Source organism: Urtica dioica, chromosome 2 (genome assembly GCF_054948205.1).
Source record: "Urtica dioica subsp. dioica isolate 48M chromosome 2, U.dioica_male_clone48M_v1_H2, whole genome shotgun sequence".
In the NCBI taxonomy this organism is placed as follows: domain Eukaryota; kingdom Viridiplantae; phylum Streptophyta; class Magnoliopsida; order Rosales; family Urticaceae; genus Urtica; species Urtica dioica.
The window spans coordinates 49,761,565-49,785,631 of record NC_142757.1 but is presented as its reverse complement, the minus strand read 5'-3'; the positions used below and the strand labels follow the sequence as shown (position 1 = coordinate 49,785,631).

The window sequence follows — 24,067 nt, the reverse complement described above, 5'->3', positions numbered from 1 at the left end:
AGTGAGTAGTCAAATCGCGTCAGAATGAGTTGAGAAACGTGAGAATCTTGCTATAAATATTGTCTTCATAAGTTGTAATTTCACCACATCACTCACCTTACTAAAAAAAATGTCTAGAGCTTCTAATTACTCTCGAGATGAAGACAAACTCCTTTGTAGGGTTTACATGGAGATTTCGCAAGACCCAATCATCGGTATATACCAATCATCCGATCAGTTTTGGACTCGTGTTGCGGAAGCTTACAACAACGGCAAAAGTCCGGATTCAGAGATGCGTTCGACGCGATCAATCCAGTGCCGTATTCAAGTGATTGAGAAAGCTACAAGGAAGATGCATGCATGCATTCGACAAATTGAGAATAGACACCCAAGCGGTGCTTCAACTGAAGATATTGTGAGTAATATAGTTTATTATTTTCTCACGATTAGATTTTTACTTAACCATTGTTTTATCAACTTTTAGATGGATCAAGCTAAAGTATTGCTTTCACAAGATGAAAAATTCAAGAAAGGTTGGAAGTTTGATCATGTGTGGAACATTATTAAGAATTTTGAAAAATTCCAAGATGGAGCCTCAAGTGCAAGACAAACATCTCGAGGTTCATCTTGCCCACAAGAGTCAGAAAATCCAACTCCTGAATCTGCTAGACATCCATCTCCTCCTGAGCGGCCGATTGGGGTGAAGAAAGCCAAATTAAAAAAAAAAGTGGATGATGGAATAATGTCTAGAATTAGTGGTATTGAGGAAGGAAATAAAGAACTTCTTGAGCAATTGAAGAAGACAAGTGTTATCAGGCAACGCCACTTGGAATTGAAAGAAATCAAGGAAGAAAATAAAATATTGTTCCGGGATTTAAGTTCAATACCAGATCCACAGGTTCGGGCATATGTTCAAGCCGAACAAGCGAAAATTATGCAAAAGAGGCTTGAACAACAACAATCCCATGCACCACCTCCGACTTCTGATTCATATTCTCAATATTTTACCGGTCTCGGGGGATCCGGCACCAATCTTCCAGAATATTAGTTTATCTATTGTTATTTTATTTTGTTGCATTGTGTTTTTAATGTCTTTTGAGTTTTTTTGTTGACTTTCTTCTAAATTGCTAATGTAATTGTGTTTGGTATTAGTTGATTATGACCGTTTTAATATTATAATTTTCTTGCAATGTGCAAATATCATTGTTGTATTTTAAAATATTGTTGTCTTTTAAATTATGCACAATAATAAATTTTATATAAATTAAATAATTTTAGGGGTAAATATTAAGTAATTATATACAATTTGGGCATTTGGGTAAATTTTAAAACCTAAAAGAGAAAAAAAAAAAAAAAAAAAAAATTTTAACGCGTAAACAGTGCAGCGCTACAAATAGCGCTGCACTGTGGGGAAATAACTTCCCACGCTAATATAGCGTGGCTTATTGCGCTCCAGTGGGGGCACTAGCGCAATAACAGGGAGGTTATTGCGCTCCACTGGAGACGCTCTTACTGCATAACTTGACTATCTAAATAACCACAAACACTTTATTAACTCTTCCATGAAACTCTAATAACACTAGTTAAAATGTCATGAAATTTCCTGTAAAATTAACACAGATTATTTATGATTTTTTAAATTTTAAACAAATACATTTTTTAAAGAAAACATAACCATATCCATAAGAGCTATCAATTCAGCTTTCATACTAAAAAAATGGACAAATAAACCATTATATTTAATAGAAAAAGCGAAAATGTAGATATGTAAGTATAGACACACCTCAACTTTTTGTTTGAATAAAGCTTGCTACCTCATCTTTTATTTCGGTGGGTAACATACTTGTTTTTTTTTTGTTCCACCGTTATGAGTTAAAGTAAATAGATGGTCCAGATTTAACAGCCCTCATTTTATTCTTCTTTTATATATTTATTTATCATAAAATCATTACAAGAACAACTAAAACAAATAAATTAATTATCAAAACTTTTGGGATAAATTAATAATTTTTTACCCTAAACCTTATTACATTATTTATTATTATTAAGGTGAGTTATAAGTTTTAGGTATCCACAAACAAAAAATTATACCACAAGAATTTTTAATAAGGTAAATTATCATTATGTATGTAGCCAAAGCTCTCAATTATATATACATACATATATATATATATATATATATATATATATATATATGCATATATATTGTGCATTAATAATAGAACGATAACTAACAGGTAATTTCAACACGTACGTACGTCAATCTTAATAACCGTCCTGACTTCCAAAACATTAACTTATTGCCGCCCAACTATATGTGTATAATCAGCAATTATAGTCAAAACATTAATAATTAACTCGCAACTTCCACCTAATTACCTCCTAAGGACCTAATAACCACATTATAGTTCAACTATAAAATCCCCTAAACGTTGCTGAGTTTTAGACACACCAAAATAAGTCAGACATAACCCTAAAACAAAAACACTTTCTCAAATTTATCTTGCACTCTAGTCCCTCCCCCAATCATGAAAATGGCAATCAACTCCTCCGTCGTTGCAAAGGTCCTATGCTTGGCATTGGTCACCGCGGTGGTCATAGCTCCGGCGGCCGAGGCCTTGTCATGTGGACAGGTGTCAAGCAGCCTGTCGTCGTGCATCGGGTATCTTAGGGGCAGCGGTGGGACCGTCCCGTCGGGATGCTGCTCCGGCATTAAGTCTCTGAACGATGCGGCCCAAACTCCGGCGGATCGCAAAACCGCATGCAATTGCCTCAAATCGGCCGCCGGAAGCCTCAGCGGAATCGATTACGGCCTCGCCGCCGGACTCCCGGGACAGTGCGGTGTCAGCATTCCCTACAAGATCAGCCCATCCACCGACTGCAACAGGTAATTAATTAATTAATTTTTTTAATCTACATATATTTCTTAATAATATTTAGTACGTATGTGTTGATCAATGCTACGTTTTTATTTGATCATTATAATTAAGCCTTTGATTTCTGCATATATATTATACGCTTAAACGTCTTGGAAAGAAACAAGAATTTTTAAGATGCATAAAAAATAAAATTAAAAATTAAAAATCAAATGAGCTGTTATATAACTCAGTATATTGTTTTATGTCGTGTTGCAGTGTTCAGTGAGTTCGGTGCAGCGAAGAAGATCGATCGTGTGGCTTCAATATTATGTTTTATTACTACGAAAAGAATGAATATGTGAGAGAATAAATCGAACGTGGGTGTTCATACCTGCATGCGCATGGTTGTTACATATATGTAGTGGTCTTTTTACGGATATATGTAACAAGCTTTCATGTATTATATATTACCGAAAAATCTATGCTACTATGAGTTATTAGTTTGCAATTACACCTACTCCTAATAATAAGATCTATCCGATATAATGTGCTACAATAATCTCTGCATAGTGCTTTTGCATATGAATAAAATTCAATACCAAGCAAGGCTTCGTCTGGAGCCAAGGAAAAAATATTAAGAAAAAGAAATATTGCTCTTTTGTTTGGACGTTGAAAATATTTAGGATAAAAGTTTCATGAAAAATTCGGCAGAACCAACCTACCTATGTATGGATTTTTTTTTTTTTTTTTTAATCTTGGAGAAAATCAAGACCTAAATTACTAATACAGATGTTGAATTCTCATTCCCCACGCATTTATGACTTATTTCAATAATTTAGAAAATTAAGTTCAGTCGTATAACACTAGAAAACAAGTTTTTAAAACATTAAACAATAGAAAAAAAAAAAATAGCTATGTAATTTAGGGTGTATAAACGAGAATCGGTTTATCAAATAACTGAACTGATCAATAACTGAAATTCATTCAGTGCCATGTATGTTAAAAAAAAAAACGAATATTCAGTCCAATCCACTTTATGAAAGTGGCCCGGTTATAGGTTTTGATTTCCAAGATACTGGATTTCAGTTATTTTAGCCGATATTTCTTTATTTATTGTATATTTTCTTTTGGAAGTTTGTCACATACTTTCCGTGAAAGATGAAACTGTAATATTATTAATTGGCTGAACTAACTAATCCATGCTCTTACTGTAAATTTATTTTTATTAATTATGTGTTGTTTCTTTTTCTTTTTCTTTTTCTATTTATTTTCCTTTTTGTGTGTGTGTTATCTTTGTGGCTATGTACACTTGTATTCATGTTGCTGGAAATATATTTTTTGCTTTAGTGTACATTTTTTTTTTATCGATGTACATTTATTTTATTCAATGTAAATAGCTAGAGGTAGAGGTTCAAAACAATTTTTTGAAACTAGTTTAAAAAATATATCCAGGTTTTAAAGAAACAGGTAATCGAATTATCAAAACTGGATTAAAAAAAATAGATCGTTTTGCCTTTTCTAGGATTACATTGGTAAGCGTTCATCTCAATAAATGGTTGGTTAACTTAAATAGTTGAGAAATTGCCCAATTTGCCACCAATTTCAAAATATTTTTCCACTTTCTACCAAAAGAATAATTTTTCCCAAAATACCACCGAGATGTCAACATTGTTGACATCTATGTCAACAATGTTGACATCTCATAGTGAAGGGCAAAAATAGATGTCAACATTATTGACATAGATGGTGGCATTTTGGGAAAAATTAATCTTTTGGTTGAAAGTGGAAAAATGTTATGAAATTGGTGACAAATGGAGCAATTTCTCTAAATAGTTACAATTACTTCGTTATCTTTGCGACTTAAGATTCTTTAAAAATCTCACATCAAAACATAAATAGCATATGTAAGGTTTATAATGTCATGGATTATTTTTCTTTTTGTCCCTTGGTTTTTAGATCGAACTTTATGGCATTTAAAATGTTATTAGAACTATGAAGCCCATACGGGCACCGGCTTATAAATAATGGGATCCCCTCTGAGATTAACAAACACAAAGAGCGACTTTTTGACAATTAGAATCGATTTTTGTCGCTTTTGCAGGTCTTATTTGTAGTAGTGCAACCAAATGACGAAAACAAAAGGAGCGGATCCACTAGTCCTTCCACTAATCAATGTTCATCACATCACCAACTCAAGCACCTTTTTTTAAACAAAAATAAACATGTATTTCTTAGCCTATAAACATACTTTTTAAATCGTCATATAGTATGTATTTTTCTCATCATTCATTCTTATTAAAACCTCTAGTTTCTCTCTAAATAAAAATTAATAAAGAAAGAAAATGGGCCATGCTCAATAAAAATGCACTAAAAATATAATTTCAAAGTGACTTGTGAGGGATTTATTTATTTATTTCAATACTTTATTTTTGTGGAAATTACTTCTGGTAGTCGTTTATTGCAATTTATTGCGAAAATAACATATTTAGAGTTTTTACTACAAAAATAGTTATTTTTTTATTTTTCTTGATGTTTACTATTTTTTTTAAATATTTGTATACTATTTTGGGTAACATTATTTACTGTTTAAAATTTAATTTAAAGGAAAATAATTATTTATTATTGGATTTTTAATAATCGTTATTTCGAAATCTTACACTTAAAATAATTATTTTTTTAATTCCCCTTTTTCTTAATACTAAAATTAGTCGCTGAACTCCTCCACAATTAATAAGAAAATCACCGCCCACCTATCTCTGTGTGCATTCTTTGTTATGTACATAAATAGATAAATGCTCTCTTTTTTGGGATGTATTGGTTAGAATGTACTTGCAAGTAACAATTATTCCTATTCATATGGTTCCCATTTGTGAATAGCTAATATTGAGCTCATTAATTGGCAGGATTAGGACTACCAACTTTAATGGGAAAATCTTTTTTTAAGTATGTGTCAAAGCGCACAAATGATAGAATGCATTTGTGCTTTGTATTTATTACAGCCAATGTTTTGACCCCATATTTAAAACTTGGGATTTTGGACACTGCATTTCTTTCTCTTTTTTTTTTTTTTTTTTTTTTTTTTTTTATCTTTTTCCTTTTCAACGCAATAGGTTAATTTGGGTGATATTTCATCAGTACATATACAGCCACACGATGTCACGCGTCAAATAAGTATAGGATGTAGAAATAATACTAGCTATTAATTCTAGCAGATGAATTATTCAACGGTACGTATTGCTTGTAATAGTTGAGGCCATATTTTATCTCTGGTCTAATATACAATAGATACCACGTGGTTGGTTGCCATTGCATAATAGAGAGAGAGAGAGAGAGAGAGAGAGATCTAGAGAGAGATGATATATATTTATATATGTGTGTATTGGAGAGATGATAATATATTTGGCTAAAAACTGATGAACCTATATGTCGGCAAACGTAGATCTTTAGAAAAGAGAGAGCTATAGTAATAATTATTAATCTATCGAAAAACAAAAGGAGAGAAAATTAAAGTAATACCGGCCTAACAGGAATTAGATTCATTCTTTTTTAATTGGCTATAAAATATAGTCATTAACAATGGATCCTTTTAAGAATTAAATTTTCCCAATCTCGTATAACAGCATTTTGAAATCAACCACATTGATTCGTTTCAAATGGGTGTTATGATATACGCTTGTGAATTATTTGGACCATAAATAAAATAGTCTCATGGTTTAATTTGCTATATTATATCAAGAGTTGTGTATAAATTTCGGAGGATGACATATATAATTAACATGATGCTGATCAGTACTAATAATTAGCAGCATTGATCTGAAAGACAACAGAAAAACTAAATCCTGTTTGTCACATAGACGAGGACAGGAGATGTATGCAAAGAACGTTTAAGAAATTAATATATTCCTATTCTTTTTAATATCATTTATAATTTTTCAGGCTAATTCTTTTTTCTTTAAATGTATTTTGACATATATAGAGTTTTGATCATAGTCATACCTGTTTTAAGATTACAAACTTCCACACATTTCCGATACTTAATTCTTTCAATTGGTGTTATAAATTGAAAATATTGACCACATTTTAAGATTTGAAAGACTAGTCTTTTTCACGAAGTAATTACACAGTCAACATTTTAGCCGGCCGGGCACGCAATTGACTCAATGGAATCCGGATTGAAAGTGCAACCATTCGTTTTTTCAGCACATCTTACAAACCAGGGCACAAAATCAATTATTTAGTATATAGAAAGAAAGCTCTAGTCATATAGCATATGCAAGCATGCATTTATGCATACGTCCCATCCCATCACAAACACAAACATAGATAGCATTTAACACTCTCAACCACACACACACAAAGCATTGAATTCCCAAACCAACCCCTTCAAAAAATAACCCATACCCAATCGAAAAGCCACACATCTTCCCTCTCTTATTCACCGCCAACTTTTCGCCTATAAAACCCTAAAACAACCACATAGTGTTGTACTCCACACAATATATCACTAACCCAATCCCTTAAGAAGAAGAAGAAAGACAAAACCCTAATATACATCATGGCGAAATCATCATCATCATCTTCTTCGCGCATCGCTACGATCCTCGTGGCCGTGGCGGTGGTGGCGGCGGTGGTGGGGTCCGCGGAGGGTCTGACGTGCGGGCAGGTGTCTGGGAAGCTGGCGGGGTGCATCAACTACGCGAGGAGCAACGGCGCATCTCCGCCGCCTAAGCCGTGCTGCGACGGAATCAGAGGCCTCAACTCGTTGGCCTCGACGCCCAAGGACCGCCAGGACGCCTGCAACTGCCTCCAGTCCACCGCAAAGTCCATCAGAGGTATCAACTTCAAGCTCGTCGAGGGCATCCCCGGCAAGTGCGGCGTCAACGTTCCTTACAAGATCAGCCCCTCCACCGACTGCTCTAGGTAAATAATCTATCTTTTTTTTTTTACATATTTATTTACGACCTCTTTTGAGGTGTTACTAGTGACTAATATTTAAGTGACATTAATCTTTGTGCTTATGTATATATAATTAACTAAAAGTCATTTTTTTGGGTGGTTTTGCAGAGTGCGTTAGTGAGATGTGCTAAAGGGGATGATGAGTCAAGTTGTTTTCAGCTACTTCAGGGATATATAATAGTATCAAGCCTTGAGAATAAATTTGTAATGGGTGTTCTATGAATACCCTTACAGACATTGGTTCCCCTACTTTGGGGAGTCTGTGACGGGTGTGTTTGTTTGTTTGTTTGTGTGTTTGTGTGTTTCGTTGCTTTATAATTGTACCTGTAAGCTGTAATGTTGGATCTTTCGTGTAACTGTGTTCATCGAGAGCTATCAATTTCTCCGGATTTCATTTGTATCGATAAATGATAAAAAATTCTCTGGTTTTCAGACAATAATACTTCTTAACTGCCGATTACTTTTTAAAAAAAAAAATCATTACAAGGATGGCCCATATTATCTGATATATATTAACTACTAAAATTTATAAGCATTAATATTCTTTCAAATATATCTTACAGTCATCATTTTAATTATTTTCAAAGAACTAGTATTAATGAAAAATATTAGTTATGTATCATCATATATAAATAGTCAGACTGAGTATCCTGGTCCAACATGATAACGTGCATGTTATAATAAATTAGACGTAACGTACATTTGGCAGAGTACGTATAGTCTATTACCATTAGGTCTCTAACACTGGCACATTCAAGAAGTGTTATATCATGATGATAAAAAGCTATTAGAACATCAGTGAATTAATATAAAAATTTATCAATGAATAAGTAACCCTCATTAAGTCTATTACCGTCAAGTCTCTAACAGTCTATTACCATTTAGTTGAAATGTTAATTATATTACACAAGTTAACACTTAAACTTATAACTAATAACTTTGATGATGTTCTCATGAGATGCATATTCTCATGGCTAGCTTCGCTAGGTCCACTTGCCAAGGGACGAGCAAGCCATCGCTTGCTTTTGAGTACAAGTCTTCGGTTGTGTACATGTTTAGGTTCACATTTCAACCTGCTTAAATAGGTTAATAAGGTGTTGAATGCGTTTTTAATCCACGTTAATTAAAGACGTGTTAGAGTATGATTCAGACCAAAATTGTGATTATACAAACTTCTCCTATGGTGATTGAGACGCACAAAAAATGAAAAAAAAAAAAGTGGATGAAATAGAGAGCCAGATGTCCTATTTATAGCTTAAGAGATTCATAAATCAAGCAAAAAATAATCTCATTAAAATCGAAACAATATTAGAGTCTCTCTTTATAAATTCTTCACTCAACATATTTCAATTATGTGCATGAATTCTTTGTCTTTTTTCTGAATAATGTGAGAATAAATCTGCACAGAAAAATATTATCTAAGTAGAGTAACTATTTCCTAACTACAATATCAAAGATATGGAGTCAAATGCTATACCTATTCACATTTTTTTTTTTGTTATGCAATTTCCCGAATTGGTTTTGCTGCTGGCTACTCCTACAGGCTAGCTATTTATGAGATACATCTAATTCAAACTGAGAAGAGATGACCTCAAAGAAGACGTGTTCTCAAAACTGAAAATTTGATTGTAGGAGTGTATGTCTTTTTCTCTTATTACATTATCCTATCTAATATATATAATTTCTAAAAATCTAGTTTAAAAAATTAAATTTGAAGACCAAACACTTTATGAGAATATATATATATATACACATGAAATTTCTTGAAATTTGACTAAATTACATCAGCTCGTATAAAACACACTCTAAGAGAAATGGATGAGCTTATATAATATATTTCCTATTATATTAAAACCATTAGTAATTTTCCTGGTAAATTATTTTTTCTTACAACTAATTTTCTTATATAGCATTTATCATGCTAGTCAAAAGATTATTAACTCCCAATGCATCCCCGCACCGACATATGTTTTCTTAATTAATTGTGTACTAACTAGGACGTACTAGCGCAGAAGAGAATTTATTGATCTGTTGACATTTTTTACCACATATTTCTTCATCAACGTATTACCTTCGGATATGAAAGACTGCTTTTTATTCTATTTTTTGTATTTTGAAAGACTAGTCTTTGTCACAAATTAATTACATTCACTTTTTAGTTGGACACCTAGATTTGGAAATATATCCTCATTCGTCTCTATCTCAGTCTCAATCTGGATCGAAACCGCAACCACATAGATTTATATGTTGATCTTTAATCGGGAACTTTTAGCTCAAGTAAACCTCATATATCCATATATGACAAAAAAAACATGAATAAGAAAGAAAACATACTTATATATAAAAAAACGACACTTTATAATACGATGTCTATATCCTTCTTATATTAATTTTCTAGAGAAAGAAAGCTCTAGGCTTATCTAGCAGTATATAATCTCATTAAAAAAAAAAAAAAAAAACATTAATGCAAACAGCATTTAATAACCAAGAGGCTCAACCAAACACAATAATTGGGTGGCCAAATTACCAAAGCATTAAATTTCAAAACCAACCATATACACGATACACCCAACCGAAAACCCACACGTCTCCTTCAATTATTCATAACCCTAATTACTTTTTTCCTATAAATAAAACCCCCCCTTAATCACACAGCTTAAACCACCACCAAATCACTACCTCAAAAAAAAAAAAAAAAACCCTAGCTCTCAAATTTTGTTCCCTAATATGGCCAAATCATCATCATCATCATGCATGGCTAGGATCCTGTTAGTGGCGGCGATCGTGGCGGCGGTGATGGTGGCTTCGGCGGAGGGTCTGACGTGTGGGACGGTGTCGGGGAAGCTGGCGGGCTGCATCGGGTACGCGCGGGGCCCGGGCGGGACCACTCCGCCGAAAGCGTGCTGTGACGGCATCAGCAGCCTCAACGGGTTGGCCGCCACGCCAAAGGACCGGCAGGACGCATGCAACTGCCTCAAGTCGGCCTCGAAAAGCATCTCCGGCATCAACTACAAAACCGTCGAGGGCATCCCCGCCGCGTGCCACGTCAGCATCCCTTACAAGCTCAGCCCCTCCACCGACTGCACCAAGTAATATATTATTATTATACTTATTATTGATTTATGACTTGACTTTTAATCACGTAGATGCATGGGTGAGTCATGAAACTTAATATAGTTTTTAGAGGGGGCTTATATATAAATTTTAGCTATATATATATATATATATATATATATATATATATATATATTTTGTAAAGAATTGTATTAAACATAGTACAAAACTTTAGGGCGGGCTTACACCTCGTGTCTATATGATGGATCCGTCCATGCATGGATGCAAGGATATGAGGTGGACCTAGTTTTTCAAAAAAAGATATTATTACCGTTATAGTAATCACTATTAACTATATACCATTTTATTTTATATATGTGACGGTTGAAAATTAATGTATTGATCCTTAGTTACACAAATAGTTCTACTTCATAAGGCGTGGAGGGATCGGTTTTATAATAAATGCTGACTAGTTTCTAATAGTTATCCCTTTTTTTTCAGAATTCATTAGTGAGAGTGAGAGCTTGAAGGGCATAAGTCAAGCAATTTTCAGCTGCTTCCGGGATATTTTAATAAATAAATGAAATAAAAAAGCTTTGAGAATAAATTTGTATGGGTGTTCCATGAATGCCCTTCAAGATATTGGTTCCCCTACTTTGGGGAGTCTACGTTGTGTGTGATTGTTGCTTTATACTTATATCATGTTGAATCTTCGGTTTTATTGTGAAATCAACCTAGCAATATATCCAGGTTTCTTTGACAAAACAATTCATTGTTTTTCAGACATTATAATACTATATTTTTCAATATTTCAAAACATTAATTCTTTCAATTATGTCCTGCGATCATGATTACCTGTATGATCGGATATTACCATAGTTTTTTTTTTTTTTTTTTTTAAATCTCCTTTTATTGAAAAGACATATATGATAATATATCGTCATACATAATACCAGAATGAGCTAATGCTAGTTACACAATGATCAATAAAATGTATGGCTAATTGAAAGCATCCAACTATTTGCTATTTAGAGGTTTATCGTGTGACGGTTTGCTACAACTCTCTTAGATAAAATGTATGGCAATAATTCTGCTAAATAAATTGTAAATCGTTAATTTGGAACATTTAAGAGTTGTAAATGATCCTTTATTTTTCGTAATAAAGTGGGATAAGCCATCACTTTTATTTTAAAAGCTTCAACCTCATTTGAACATTTATAGCTCCAATAATCAGAGCCAAAACTTGTACTCATGATGAATATATTTATATATATAAGAAAATGAAATCATATAATTTTTAAAACTTAGGAAAAAAAAAACAGTAGGTAAACGTAAAACATAAAAAGGACATTGACCTTTGAACCACCAACAATGAATTAATGGCTCCGACTCCGAGTTCTATCAGACAACAGCGTCATTAAAATCCATGTGCCCCTTATACATTTCAGCTACCTTTCATCACCAATGAGACCACTTTAAATGTGGGGATTTTATAATAGCTAAACTTTAAAAAAAAATATTAGACAAATAACCAACAGGCTGACATGACACCGATTTATACTATTATAATCCTTATTAATTAGATTAATTATAATTTATTTTTAAAATTAAAAAACTCAATTTATTATTTAAAATCCTTAATTATTAGGATCTCATATCTCTCTCTCTCACACACATATTTAGCCATGGACAAAAGTAAAAAAGATTAAAATCGCAATTAATAGTCGTAATAATTGTTAATAGTTTTCTGATTCAATTAATAGTCGATAATAGCTGCCTATTGACAGTTATTACCGATTATTAACTGCAACGTTTTTATTTTTGACCTTCGCTATGGCTAAACATGTGACGAGAGAGTATTTAATTATATATAAATTGTTTTCATTTAATCCAATGCTTAGTGACATATTTAAATGCGACATGTCGCATCTAAAATTTAAAAATCTAATTTAAAATTATCATTTTTTTGTGAAGTTCGGTGATGCGTTTGGATTCGACTTGTACTTCTAGTCGCATCCGATCAAAAGCTAAAGACCTAATTTGTCTAGTGTTATATATATATATATATATATATATAAAATCTTTTATAGGGATGTATAAAAATAAATAACATAAGAAAGCAACTCCAATGAAAATGAGAGTGCCATCCCACCAAAAGAGCAACTGCTATTACATTTTGCATTGTGAGAATTTTGACGGGTCTTATAGTCTAGCCGTTGGTACTCCGCATCTTCATGGAGAATTCAATATCACCGGGTCCATGTTTGGAGACAGCGGGGCAGTGAATATTGGGCATTGGTGCCTTGCCTTTTTCTTTATATAATTATTATATAATGACTAACAATACCTAAATAAAAGAGTTATTAGCGGTAAAAATATTTAATGTACTCGATTTGTTACAGTTTAATACAACTCTTTAAACGTTGCGGGAAAAATACTCAATGTTATCATATCCTTCCTCCATTAATACCGGCCCGTTAAAATAGATGGAAAAGAATATGTTATTTCTATTCTATGACTTGTACCAAGATTTTGGACCAAAATCTACTAAACCCAAATAAATCCTAAACTATGACTACCTATTTTCACTAAATACAAAAATACCCTTACTTTTAATAATATTTGATTTTCTTTCTTATTTAATTATTTGACTTTCTTTTCGTTTTGGGTTCAGCTCTCTTCCACTCTCTCTTTTCGTTTTTCAGTTCGTCATCTTTATTTGGGTTCATCTTTGTTTTTTCAATTTGTCTTTTTAGTTTAGGGTTAGATTTTCATGAAAAAAAAAATTTGACTCTATTCAAAGTGTTTAAGTCGTTGAATTTCTGTGGTTTTTGAAGTTAAAAAACAAATAAAAAAACAATTCTCGGGATTCTGGAAAATTTTGAAAAGTTTCTGAAAATTTCTGGGTTTTCGTTGAAGATTTATTGACATTGATGTCAATAAATATGCATTTTTATTGACATTAATGTAAATAAATCTTCAACGAAAACCTAGAAACTTTCAGAAACTTTTCAAAATTATCCAGAATCAAATCTTCAACGAAAACCCAGAAACGTTGAAGATTTATTGACATTAATGTCAATAAATATGCATTTTTATTGACATTGATGTCAATAAATCTTCAACGTTTCTGGGTTTTCGTTGAAGATTTATCTTCAACGCTTCTTGAAAATTCCTTTGAAGATTTATTGACATTGATGTCAATAAATATGCATTTTTATTGACATCAATGTCAATAAATATGCATTTTTATTGACATCAATGTCAATAAATCTTCAACGAAAACCCAGAAATTTTCAGAAACTTTTCAAAATTATCCAGAATCCCGAGAATCGTTTTTTCTTTGTTTTTTTAACTTTAAAAACCACAGAAATTCTACGCGGAATCCATGGCGGGCTGTTCCGGCGGACACTTCGAGGTCGCCGCCACCGGGATGGCCATGGGCTGCTCTCCGGCGGCTATGACCGTCGTTCCCAGGAGCTTCAGCGTCGGAGATTCCCAGGGCTGCTCTCCGGGTTTTTGTAATGATGTTTGTTTTCATAATATAAACTAAATAATTGTTTTTGTTTTATTAATTAACTAATAAAAATAAACTAAATATGAAGGATAAATATGTAATTACTTATTTCATTAAGTCATAGTTTAGGATTTATTTGGGTTTAGTAGATTTTGGTCCAAAATCATGGTACAAGTCATAGAATATGAATAATTAAGTGGGAAAAACAAAAAAATATTAAAATTATCTCTCCTCTCATTCCTTATGAGCATTTATATATGATTTATGTAATTTATTTTTACAAACTTCATGTATTGATAACATTTATTTATTATTAATTTTTTTCTTTTAATGCTTTTGAAAATAAATAATAATTTTTATTTAAAAAATAAATAACGTATATTTTTAACTCTTTATTTATTGTTAGTTTAATATATTTGTAATTTATTTAAAAATAAATATTATTCAAGCCTTTTCAGTGTAAAATAAGTATTAAAATAAACGAAAATGCGTTGAAGGGAAAGATGATTCAGGCCAAGGAGAGAGAGAGAGAGAGAGAGAGAGAGAGAGAGAGAGAGTACAATTTTGTTTTTATTTTTTTTAAATATTATAAAAAAAATTATGTTTATTATTTTTAATGTTACTTATCTAGATGACTTATATGTGTTTTTCCATCTATTTTAACGAAAGTGTATTAACGGAGAAAGGACAACGTGACATTGAGTATTTTGTCGTAACTTTTAAAGAATGAGTATTAAATTACAACAAATCGAAAATATGAGTAATTCTGCCGCTAAAGCTCTAAATAAAATAATAGAATATTAAAGTAGATCATAACGAGTAACTTTTAAACTCGTTTACTTGTGTCAAAACCAACACCTCTAAACATTGAAGTTGCTCAACAGAATATACAAAAAAAAAAAAAAAAAAAAAAAAAAAAAAAAAAAAGAAGCTGTATAACTTGTTCAATATTTTCTAGACGCAATAATTGTATGGGCATTCATGTATTTTCCAGATCGATAATAGGGCCTTGTAGATTTAGTCTAGTTGAAGCTCGACACTATTGTCTAAGACCATCTCCAATATATCTTTAAATTTCACCTTTATTTTACATATTTACATCAGCGAATAGTATTTGTTATCTATACTCAATCTCTATTTTACATCTTCTTCAAAGAATATTTTAAGTATATCATCTCCCACTATAATTTTTTATAATTTGGTTCTTAACCCATTATTATTTCTATATATTACAAATTTTCCCAACAGAACTAATTTTGTTCATATTAGTCCGAATACATATATATAATTAATAATATGTCCTAAAATGAAAAAAAAATGATAATTCCATTGCACAAAAAATATGATAATTTATTGTACCTTTAAGTTTTTATTTTATATGTCTATGTAGTATTGTGACTTAAGTTTTAATTACGTAAGTTTTAAATGTCTTGATTTTTTTTAATTGTTTATGTCAAATATTGTAATTTCTATTATAGTAGTTTTATTTTATTTTAATTATAAATTGTATTTGAATTAATATTTTTTAGAATGCACTAATTTATAAATAAATACATATAAAGTATTAAATTATAGTTATAAATTAGACTTTGGGCTAATTTGATAATTTTTAGATATTTTGGGTATTAAAAATTATAAAGATAGAATAGTGCACCTTCAAAGATACACTGTTTAATTCATCTTCAAAAATGAAGGATGAAGATGAGTTTGAAGATGCATTGCAAATCCATCTTCATCTCCATTTTCAAATTGAAGATGCATTGCGGAAGCTCTAAATAAAGAAAAACAGTAAAAAAAAAAAAAAAAAAAAAAAAAAAACTAAAAAAAAACACAAAGTTATTTATCTTTGAACCACCAAACATGAATAATGGCTCCGAGTCCTATCAATCAACAACGCCATTTAAATCCATGTCCCTTATTCAGCTACCAAAAATTAACTGCATTCCAAAAAAAAAAAAAAAAAAAAAAAATCAATAATTTAAATCTCGCTGGAAAATATATGGCCCTTGTTAACTATGACCCCAACAAGGCAACTTAGTCTAAACGAGAGCACATTTCCAATTCCATCATAATATATCATAATATTTAAAAAAAAAAAAAAAAAATGCAAAACAAGGGAAACATACCATTCCTCCTAGCCCTCCTATGCATTTTGTCAACAATAATGACGATTCTGCCCCCGGGGCGGGCAGCGGTTTCTTGTGGCCAAGCCACGAGCATGATGGCTCGGTGCGTGCCGTACCTGAAGCTGAGAGGGACCGGAAAGGAAATTCCGGTTGCTTCGTGCTGCAACAACGTGAAAGCCCTAAATCGCATGTCTCCGATGAGGAGCGACCGCCAGGCTGTTTGTCGGTGCCTGAGCGGGCCCGTCAGAAACGCCCGTCGTATCAGCGATTACAGGCTCTCTCAGCTCCCCAAAGTTTGCGGAGTCACGCTCTCTTTCACCGTCTCTCGCAACTTGAACTGTGCAACGTATGTACCTAATATATATATATATATATATATATATATATATATATATATATATATATATATATATATGTAGTGTTTAGCTATTGGGGGGTTTAAATTTAAGTTTTTTTTTTTCCCTTGTTTCTTTTATGCTGCAGCATCAGGTGAATCCATGAAGCTGGTCGGGAATCCGGATCAAGCCAAGAAATATGATAATATGATTGTTGGTATTGTTTGTTTTTACCTTCTTCGTAACTATGTTTGTATTGATCGGTTATAGATCATCTGATGGTGTGTAATACTTTGGACTTAATTTTTGTACTAGATCTACCATATACGCATGGCCAACGCAACATTTAGTCTCCAAGGAGGAGCTCTTTGCAACTATTTTGCAATTTTAACATCTATTGATGAGAAAGCTATAGTAACTGCATTATGGATATATTAATATGAATGTAGTTTTAACGATTGGTAATAACTGTCGCTCTTATGTTTTTTAATTTCATGATAAAATGTTTTCTTAAGTTTCATGAAAAAAAACCGGATATATTATTTTTCAATCTAGAGATAGTCATTTCTATATTACAACTTTTTAGGACTATTCTTTTAAAATTGTCGCATAGTTATATCTTAGCTCGAGTGAAAATATATCGTGTAAAGTCATTTTCACTATAAAGCGCGATAAAAATTCAAGTGCTCCGGAGAATATTATGCGGTGTTTGCGAAGCTTAGGGGTGCTTAGCAGCAGAGCGGGGTTCACTGAGATCGGGCTCTAATTTTGGCTTTATAAGTCACACAAAACCGGTACACAACAGAAATGTATTTGCAGGGTGAAGCCTTCCTCTAAAATTTGTGCTGATATTTTCAGCCAAAAATTAATTGTTCTAAACTTGCAACAAATTTTAATGTAAATTCTAAGTATGTCACTAATTCTTTTGCAAAACATACTGCTAAAAAGAAAAATTAAGTTATATTTTTTTAGTTTTATCTACATTGCAAAGCTACACATTAGAAATTAGTTGTCTTAAACAATGTGCTACATTTCGTTTAACATAGCAGCGTTAATATTTTGAGGGACATGGATGCCAAACTAAAAACTTCATGGAGGTGAAGTGAAGAATAGTAAAATAAAGTGCAGTTTACCAAGAAGAAAAATTAAAAAAAATAATATTTTTACATTTTTTTCATCAAGAATTTGTTGTAACTAATCATTCCCTTAAAACTCTATTTAAGATTCTAGTCATAGTTTGAATTTATTAATAAAATAGCTCAACTCGCAGTAAATTAATTAACTAAAAAGTAAATTTCATTTACTCTATAATTTACTCTTTACTCAATTAATTTACCGTGACCCTTGCTGTCTTTCTTTTAATAGAATGAAACTTGTGCTATTTTTTTAAAATGAGAGTGGATTATTGGACTACTAACCATAATTGCCCATTTTTTCATGCATCTTTACTATCTTTAAAAAAAAAAAAAAAAAAACTATATGAAACAATATTTATTCTATTTGTAGCTCACTTACCTATTTGCATAATTTTAAGATTAGTAACTCGTAATTTTTCTAGTTACTTTTAATATGAGATTCCTCAAGGGTGTGCAAGAAAATCGAAAAACGGTAAACTGGATTAAACCAATGGCTTTTAAACTGATGGTCCGATTTAAGACAATTTTTTGTCTTAATATTGGTTCAGTCCAATTTCAAAATATGAAACTGCGCACCGGTCCTAAAGTTTTATGGTTTTTTAATTTTTTTATTATTATTCTAGACACATCTTAATCAAAGAATGTTTATGTTCATAATTTTTTAAAAAACTTTATTAGCTAATCTATTTTAAATTTGTAAGAAAATTTTAAACTTTTTAAACCACTCCAAACGTTTAATTTGTTCCAGTTTATATTATTTTCTTAAATGATTAGCATCAATTTTTCCGTATTATCTAAAACACTCCAATCTAATTTATAAACCATGTTAAGACATGAGTAAACCTTTTTAAAAAAAAAAAAAAAAAAAGCCTATTGTTGGAAAATTTGAATCATCAATTGGGATTTTTCAACAGGAGATATTGTTTTCTATGTGCCAATGACAAAGACATTTAATGAATAAAGGGTGTATATAATAAATATAGAATACATATGCAATTTGGCAAAATTTATCTCGAGCACATAGATTTCAAATTTTAAACTTAAATCTATTTCTCTCAGTCTACCTCTCTCATACACGTCGGCTCCTCTCTCCCTTCTCTCACTTTCTTTGATGATGAATCGTTGCCGCTCTCTCATTTCTTACTCATTTTGGTTGCCTATTTTTTGCGCAAGCGCTCCACTTGAGCTTCATTCCCCACGCTATAATAGCGTGGGATGTATTTTGACAACAGTGCAGTGCTAAATTTATAGTGCTGCACTGTTAAGTGCTTTATTTTTATTTTATTTTTTTAGTTTTAAAATTTGCCCAAATGCCCAAATTTCATATAATTATTTAATATTTATCCCTAAAATTATTTAATTTATATAAAATTTATTATTTTGCATAATTTGAAAAACAACAATATTTTAAAATACAACAATGATATTTGCACATTGCAAGAAAATTATAATATTAAAACGGTCATAATAAACTAATATCAAACACAATTATTACATTAGCAATTTGGAAGAGAATCAACAAGAAAACTAAAAAAAAGACATTAAAAAACACAATACAACAAAATAAAATTACAATAGATAAACTAATACTCTGGAAGATTGGTGCCGGATCCCCCGAGACCGGTAAAATATTGAGAATATGAATCAGAAGTCGGAGGTGGTGCATGAGATTGTTGTTGTTCAAGCCTCTTTTGCATAATTTTCGCTTGTTCGGCTTGAACATATACCCGAAACTGTGGATCTGGTATTGAACTTAAATCTCGGAACAATATTTTATTTTCTTCCTTGATTTCTTTCAATTCCAAGTGGCGTTGCCTGATAACACTTGTTTTCTTCAATTGCTCAAGAAGTTCTTTATTTCCTTCCTCAATACCACTAATTCTAGACATTATTCCATCATCCAATTTTTTTTTAATTTGGCTTTCTTCACCCCCAATCAGCCGCTCAGGAGGAGAGGGATGTCTAGCAGATTCAGGAGTTGGATTTTCTGACTCTTGTGGGCAAGATGAACCTCGAGATGTTTGTCTTGCACTTGAGGCTCCATCTTGAAATTTTTCAAAATTCTTAATAATGTTCCACACATGATCAAACTTCCAACCTTTCTTGAATTTTTCATCTTGTGAAAACAATACTTTAGCTTGATCCATCTGAAAGTTGATAAAACAATGGTTAAGTAAAAATTTAACCGTGAGAAAACAATAAACTATAATACTCACAATATCTTAAGTTGAAGCACCACTTGGGTGTCTATTCTCAATTTGTCGAATGCATGCATGCAACTTCCTTGTAGCTTTCTCAATCACTTGAATACGGCACTGGCTTGATCGCGTCGAACGCATCTCTGAATCCGGACTTTTGCCGTTGTTGTAAGCTTCTGCAACACGAGTCCAAAACTGATCGGATTATTGGTATATACCGATGATTGGATCTTGCGAAATCTCCATGTAAACCCTACAAAGGAGTTTGTCTTCATCTCGAGAGTAATTAGAAGCTCTAGACATTTTTTTAGTAAGGTGAGTAATGTGGTGAAATTACACACACTCATTCTATTCTGAATATAATACACATTCTCTCATTTTATCTCCCAAAATGAATACTAATTGGTCCTCGTCTTCTTCAAGCTCGGATGACGATTTCATTACTAGTTTGGATGAAGAGGAGGAGGCCATAACTCGTGCTATCATCAATAACAATATCTTGATTGCAGAGCTTATCCGTCAACATTCCAGCCAAGTAGACATGAGAGCGAGAGGCTCAGTGCCAGGACGTGCTTTCATCAACCTGTTGAGAATATTGCCCACTTGAAGATAATGATTACTAAATTCGATAATAAGATTACTTTATTAGCATTATATGATTAGTGGGTTGAGTTCTAAACAATTAGAATCAATAACAACTATCTTCCATAGCCTCCGTATCTAACTGAGTCACGTGCTGGGCACCTGAGTTCGGGCGGTGTGCTAAAACATGGTCGATGACTGATATACGCATGGAAAGCTATATCTAAAGTCATATATGTGGAACACATAGGTGAAGGCTGATCACTATGTGGGAGCATTCTACACTTGTGGTAAGTGTACGACCTGGACAGGTCTTGGTGTAGATGTGTCGTTTAAGGACCGTTACGACACACTAACTGAGGCCACTATGATGGTCACAGTGAGACTTGATCTAAATCCTGAAGTGATCATGGACACTGGGTTATGTTACTGAGCTCTTTGACGCATTCGCTAAAAGGTTATTCATGCTAATCACAGCTTATGTCTTGGGAGTTTTCTCAGAGCATGATTCGAGTGGGAAGTGATTTACAGATACGGAATCCAGCCTTCCTGAAAGAAGGTTAATGTTCACTCACCTAAGGGTTGATTCCAGAACCGATAGATTGCTAGCACTTTCGAAGTAAGTAACGTTTGAAAGAATCTTTCGCTGGGGAAGCAACAATGCTTAGGGCCGATATGTATCAAGAGAAGTATAACGGAAAAATTGACTTCTCTTGACACGGGTTGAACCTGGAGGATCTTGATCACGAACTGACTATATCAGTGGACACTCGTCACGATGAGTAAATATAATTTTAGTATAAAGGAGAGTTCAGTCTTGGCTTACAAGGTGGAGTATTTGACCAAGATTAGACGAATCGATGGACAAAAGAGAAAGGACTATTTCGTCTTTTTCATCGGATTTGTTAAGCTCCTATTACTAGGTCCATAGTCCCCGATTCGGCTCTGATAAAGGCGGATAAGAACTTTCGTATAATAATGTTTATCATTATTAATCTCATTTGCTGTAATTGTGATTGACAGCATTAATTCTGGAAAACGGGTATTCGCATAATTAAATAAATATTTATGGTAGAATTGTTTATTTATTGTTTGATCAAGTAAATAAACAATTGTTAATTATTTGTTTATTGTTGGACCAAGTAAATAAATGATTAATTGGGTTTTAAGCAATTGGGCCTTGCACACATGGAAAAATCGAATTGGGAATTTCGGCATAAGGACTTGCGCAAATCCCCTTGGCCGTGTGCCTCCAAATCCGATTTTTTCAATATTGGTATTTACCAATATTTTCTCTTTAGTTGTTTAAATAAAGGAGAGAGAAAAATATAAGATATTGTCCTATATTTTCTCTTTATTTAAAGGAAAGTATTTAGGAGAATAATATATTCTCCTTTATTATCTCACTAAATAAATTATTCTCTATTTAAATAAAAGAATAATATCACATAGATATTGATCTGATGGATTAGAGAAAAAGTAAGATTCACTAGATGAGATCCAATGGCCTAGATTTAATCCACTAGTGTGAACACAATAAAAGGAAATAAAATATTCTGGAAGATTCCATGAATATCTCCTTTTTACTACTATAAATAGAGGTTCATGAGAAGGCAAAAATAAGCAATTATTTGGTGAAAATTTCGTGCTCTCTAGCCTACCTTGGCCGAACACTTCTGCTTCTCTCCCCCTCGGAAATTCGTTTCCATTCTTAGTAAAATAAGAGCGAGATCTCGAAACACCTAGTTTCGTGATCTAGTGAGATAAAGACTGTGCTCACTCATCTTTTTTATTCGTCTCGGAGATTACGTTTCGGAAAACTAAGGTGTCATCCTTGAGTCCTTCATCAAGACGACGCAAGGAGTACGCGATTGGATTGGAGCGTTCTGTAGCTGAACCGAAAATCAATGTAAGTACTCGTTTACTCTTATATCGGTTGCTTGACTTATATGCTCTCGTGAATTAAATTAATTAAACATAACTAGATCTTGTTAATTATAACCATAATTTAATTAGCTTATGATTAGCGTAATTAATTATTTTTCCGCATTAATATGGTTATATGGTGGAATCATCTCAGACGAGTCGCATCGGAGCGATCGTTCGTGTCCGATGCGAGCTCAATCCACCGACAAGTGGTATCAGAGCGATTGTTCGTGTCTGATACCCACTCGATCCACCAACACAACCGTGATCGAGTGAGTGCAGACCGTCGACTATTCAATGATGACTTTTCAGAAACCCCGATGTATGATGAAGCCATGTTCCGTCGGAGATATCGGATGTCTCGCTCATATTCCTCCGCATAAATGATGCTGTTCAAGGTCATGACAACTACTTCAAGCAACGGGTGGATCGCGCCGGCAAACTTGGTCTGTCACCCCTTCAAAAGATAACAGCTGCATTTCGGATGCTGGCATACGGTGTTCCGGCAGATGCCACAGACGAGTACATCAAAATAGGAGAGTCAACAGCGATTGAAAGCATGAAGAAGTTTTGTCGAGCAATCGTTGAGGTATTTTCTGAGCAATATTTAAGATCACCAATAACCAATGATATTGCTAGACTTCTGCATGTTGGTCAACAACGTGGTTTTTCAGGAATGCTAGGAAGTTTAGATTGTATGCACTGGAAATGGAAAAATTGTCCCACTGGATGGGCCGGCCAATACACGGGTCGCAGTGGAAAGCCTACTATTATACTTGAAGCTGTAGCAGATTATGATCTTTGGATATGACATGCTTATTTTGGTATGCCAGGGAGCAATAATGACATCAATGTGCTAGATTCTTCCCATTTATTTTCCAATCTCACTCAAGGTATCGCTCCTCCTGCCCATTATGTCATACAAGGAATAGAGTATAATATGGATTACTATTTGGCTGATAGTGTATATCCAAAATGGTCAACCATCGTGCAAACTATCCGAGAGCCACGTGGCAAAAAAAAAGTATTTTGCAATGAAGCAAGAAGCGTGCAGAAAAGACGTAGAACGTGCATTCGGGGTTCTCCAACAATGATTTGAAATTGTTGCGGGACCGACACGATTTTGGAGAAAAGACGTCCTACAAGATATAATGACTGCATGCATAATTATGCATAACATGATAATTGAAGATGAACGAGATCTTAGTGCTCCAATAGGAGTTGCGAGAGAAACACCACCAGCGAATGTTGAAATGGTGGGGGATGATGGCACAAGATTTGAGCAATTCGTTAATCGTTATAGACAAATAAGAGATAAAGATGCACACATCGCACTTCGGAATGCATTGATTGAGCACTTGTGGGAAGAGTATTCTAATTCCGAGTCATAATTGTTTGTG

The 24,067-nt window shown here is 32.9% G+C and overlaps 5 protein-coding genes across 5 annotated transcripts; all 5 read left to right on the top strand.

Annotated features, from left to right (window-relative positions):
* The first annotated feature begins 95 nt into the window (after window positions 1-95).
* Window positions 96-1,121, top strand: LOC149405297 (uncharacterized). The gene is made up of 2 exons (XM_089606925.1): window positions 96-394; window positions 464-1,121. Exons 1-2 carry the CDS (start codon window positions 110-112, stop codon window positions 1,025-1,027), a joined length of 849 nt encoding a protein of 282 aa, XP_089463051.1. The 5' UTR covers window positions 96-109; the 3' UTR covers window positions 1,028-1,121.
* Window positions 1,122-2,429: 1,308 nt separating this feature from the next.
* LOC149405296 (non-specific lipid-transfer protein 1-like) lies at window positions 2,430-3,330 on the top strand. The gene is made up of 2 exons (XM_089607037.1): window positions 2,430-2,866; window positions 3,114-3,330. Exons 1-2 carry the CDS (start codon window positions 2,508-2,510, stop codon window positions 3,121-3,123), a joined length of 369 nt encoding a protein of 122 aa, XP_089463163.1. The 5' UTR covers window positions 2,430-2,507; the 3' UTR covers window positions 3,124-3,330.
* A 3,958-nt stretch (window positions 3,331-7,288) lies between these two features.
* On the top strand, window positions 7,289-8,233 carry LOC149405295 (non-specific lipid-transfer protein 1-like). Its single transcript, XM_089607036.1, has 2 exons — window positions 7,289-7,757; window positions 7,902-8,233. The coding sequence occupies exons 1-2, from the start codon at window positions 7,393-7,395 to the stop codon at window positions 7,909-7,911; spliced, it is 375 nt and encodes a 124-aa protein (XP_089463162.1). The 5' UTR covers window positions 7,289-7,392; the 3' UTR covers window positions 7,912-8,233.
* Window positions 8,234-10,447: 2,214 nt separating this feature from the next.
* On the top strand, window positions 10,448-11,664 carry LOC149405294 (non-specific lipid-transfer protein 1-like). Its single transcript, XM_089607035.1, has 2 exons — window positions 10,448-10,882; window positions 11,349-11,664. The coding sequence occupies exons 1-2, from the start codon at window positions 10,521-10,523 to the stop codon at window positions 11,356-11,358; spliced, it is 372 nt and encodes a 123-aa protein (XP_089463161.1). The 5' UTR covers window positions 10,448-10,520; the 3' UTR covers window positions 11,359-11,664.
* Window positions 11,665-16,353: 4,689 nt separating this feature from the next.
* LOC149405293 (non-specific lipid-transfer protein A-like) lies at window positions 16,354-17,128 on the top strand. The gene is made up of 2 exons (XM_089605261.1): window positions 16,354-16,836; window positions 16,974-17,128. Exons 1-2 carry the CDS (start codon window positions 16,469-16,471, stop codon window positions 16,981-16,983), a joined length of 378 nt encoding a protein of 125 aa, XP_089461387.1. The 5' UTR covers window positions 16,354-16,468; the 3' UTR covers window positions 16,984-17,128.
* Window positions 17,129-24,067: the final 6,939 nt, after the last annotated feature.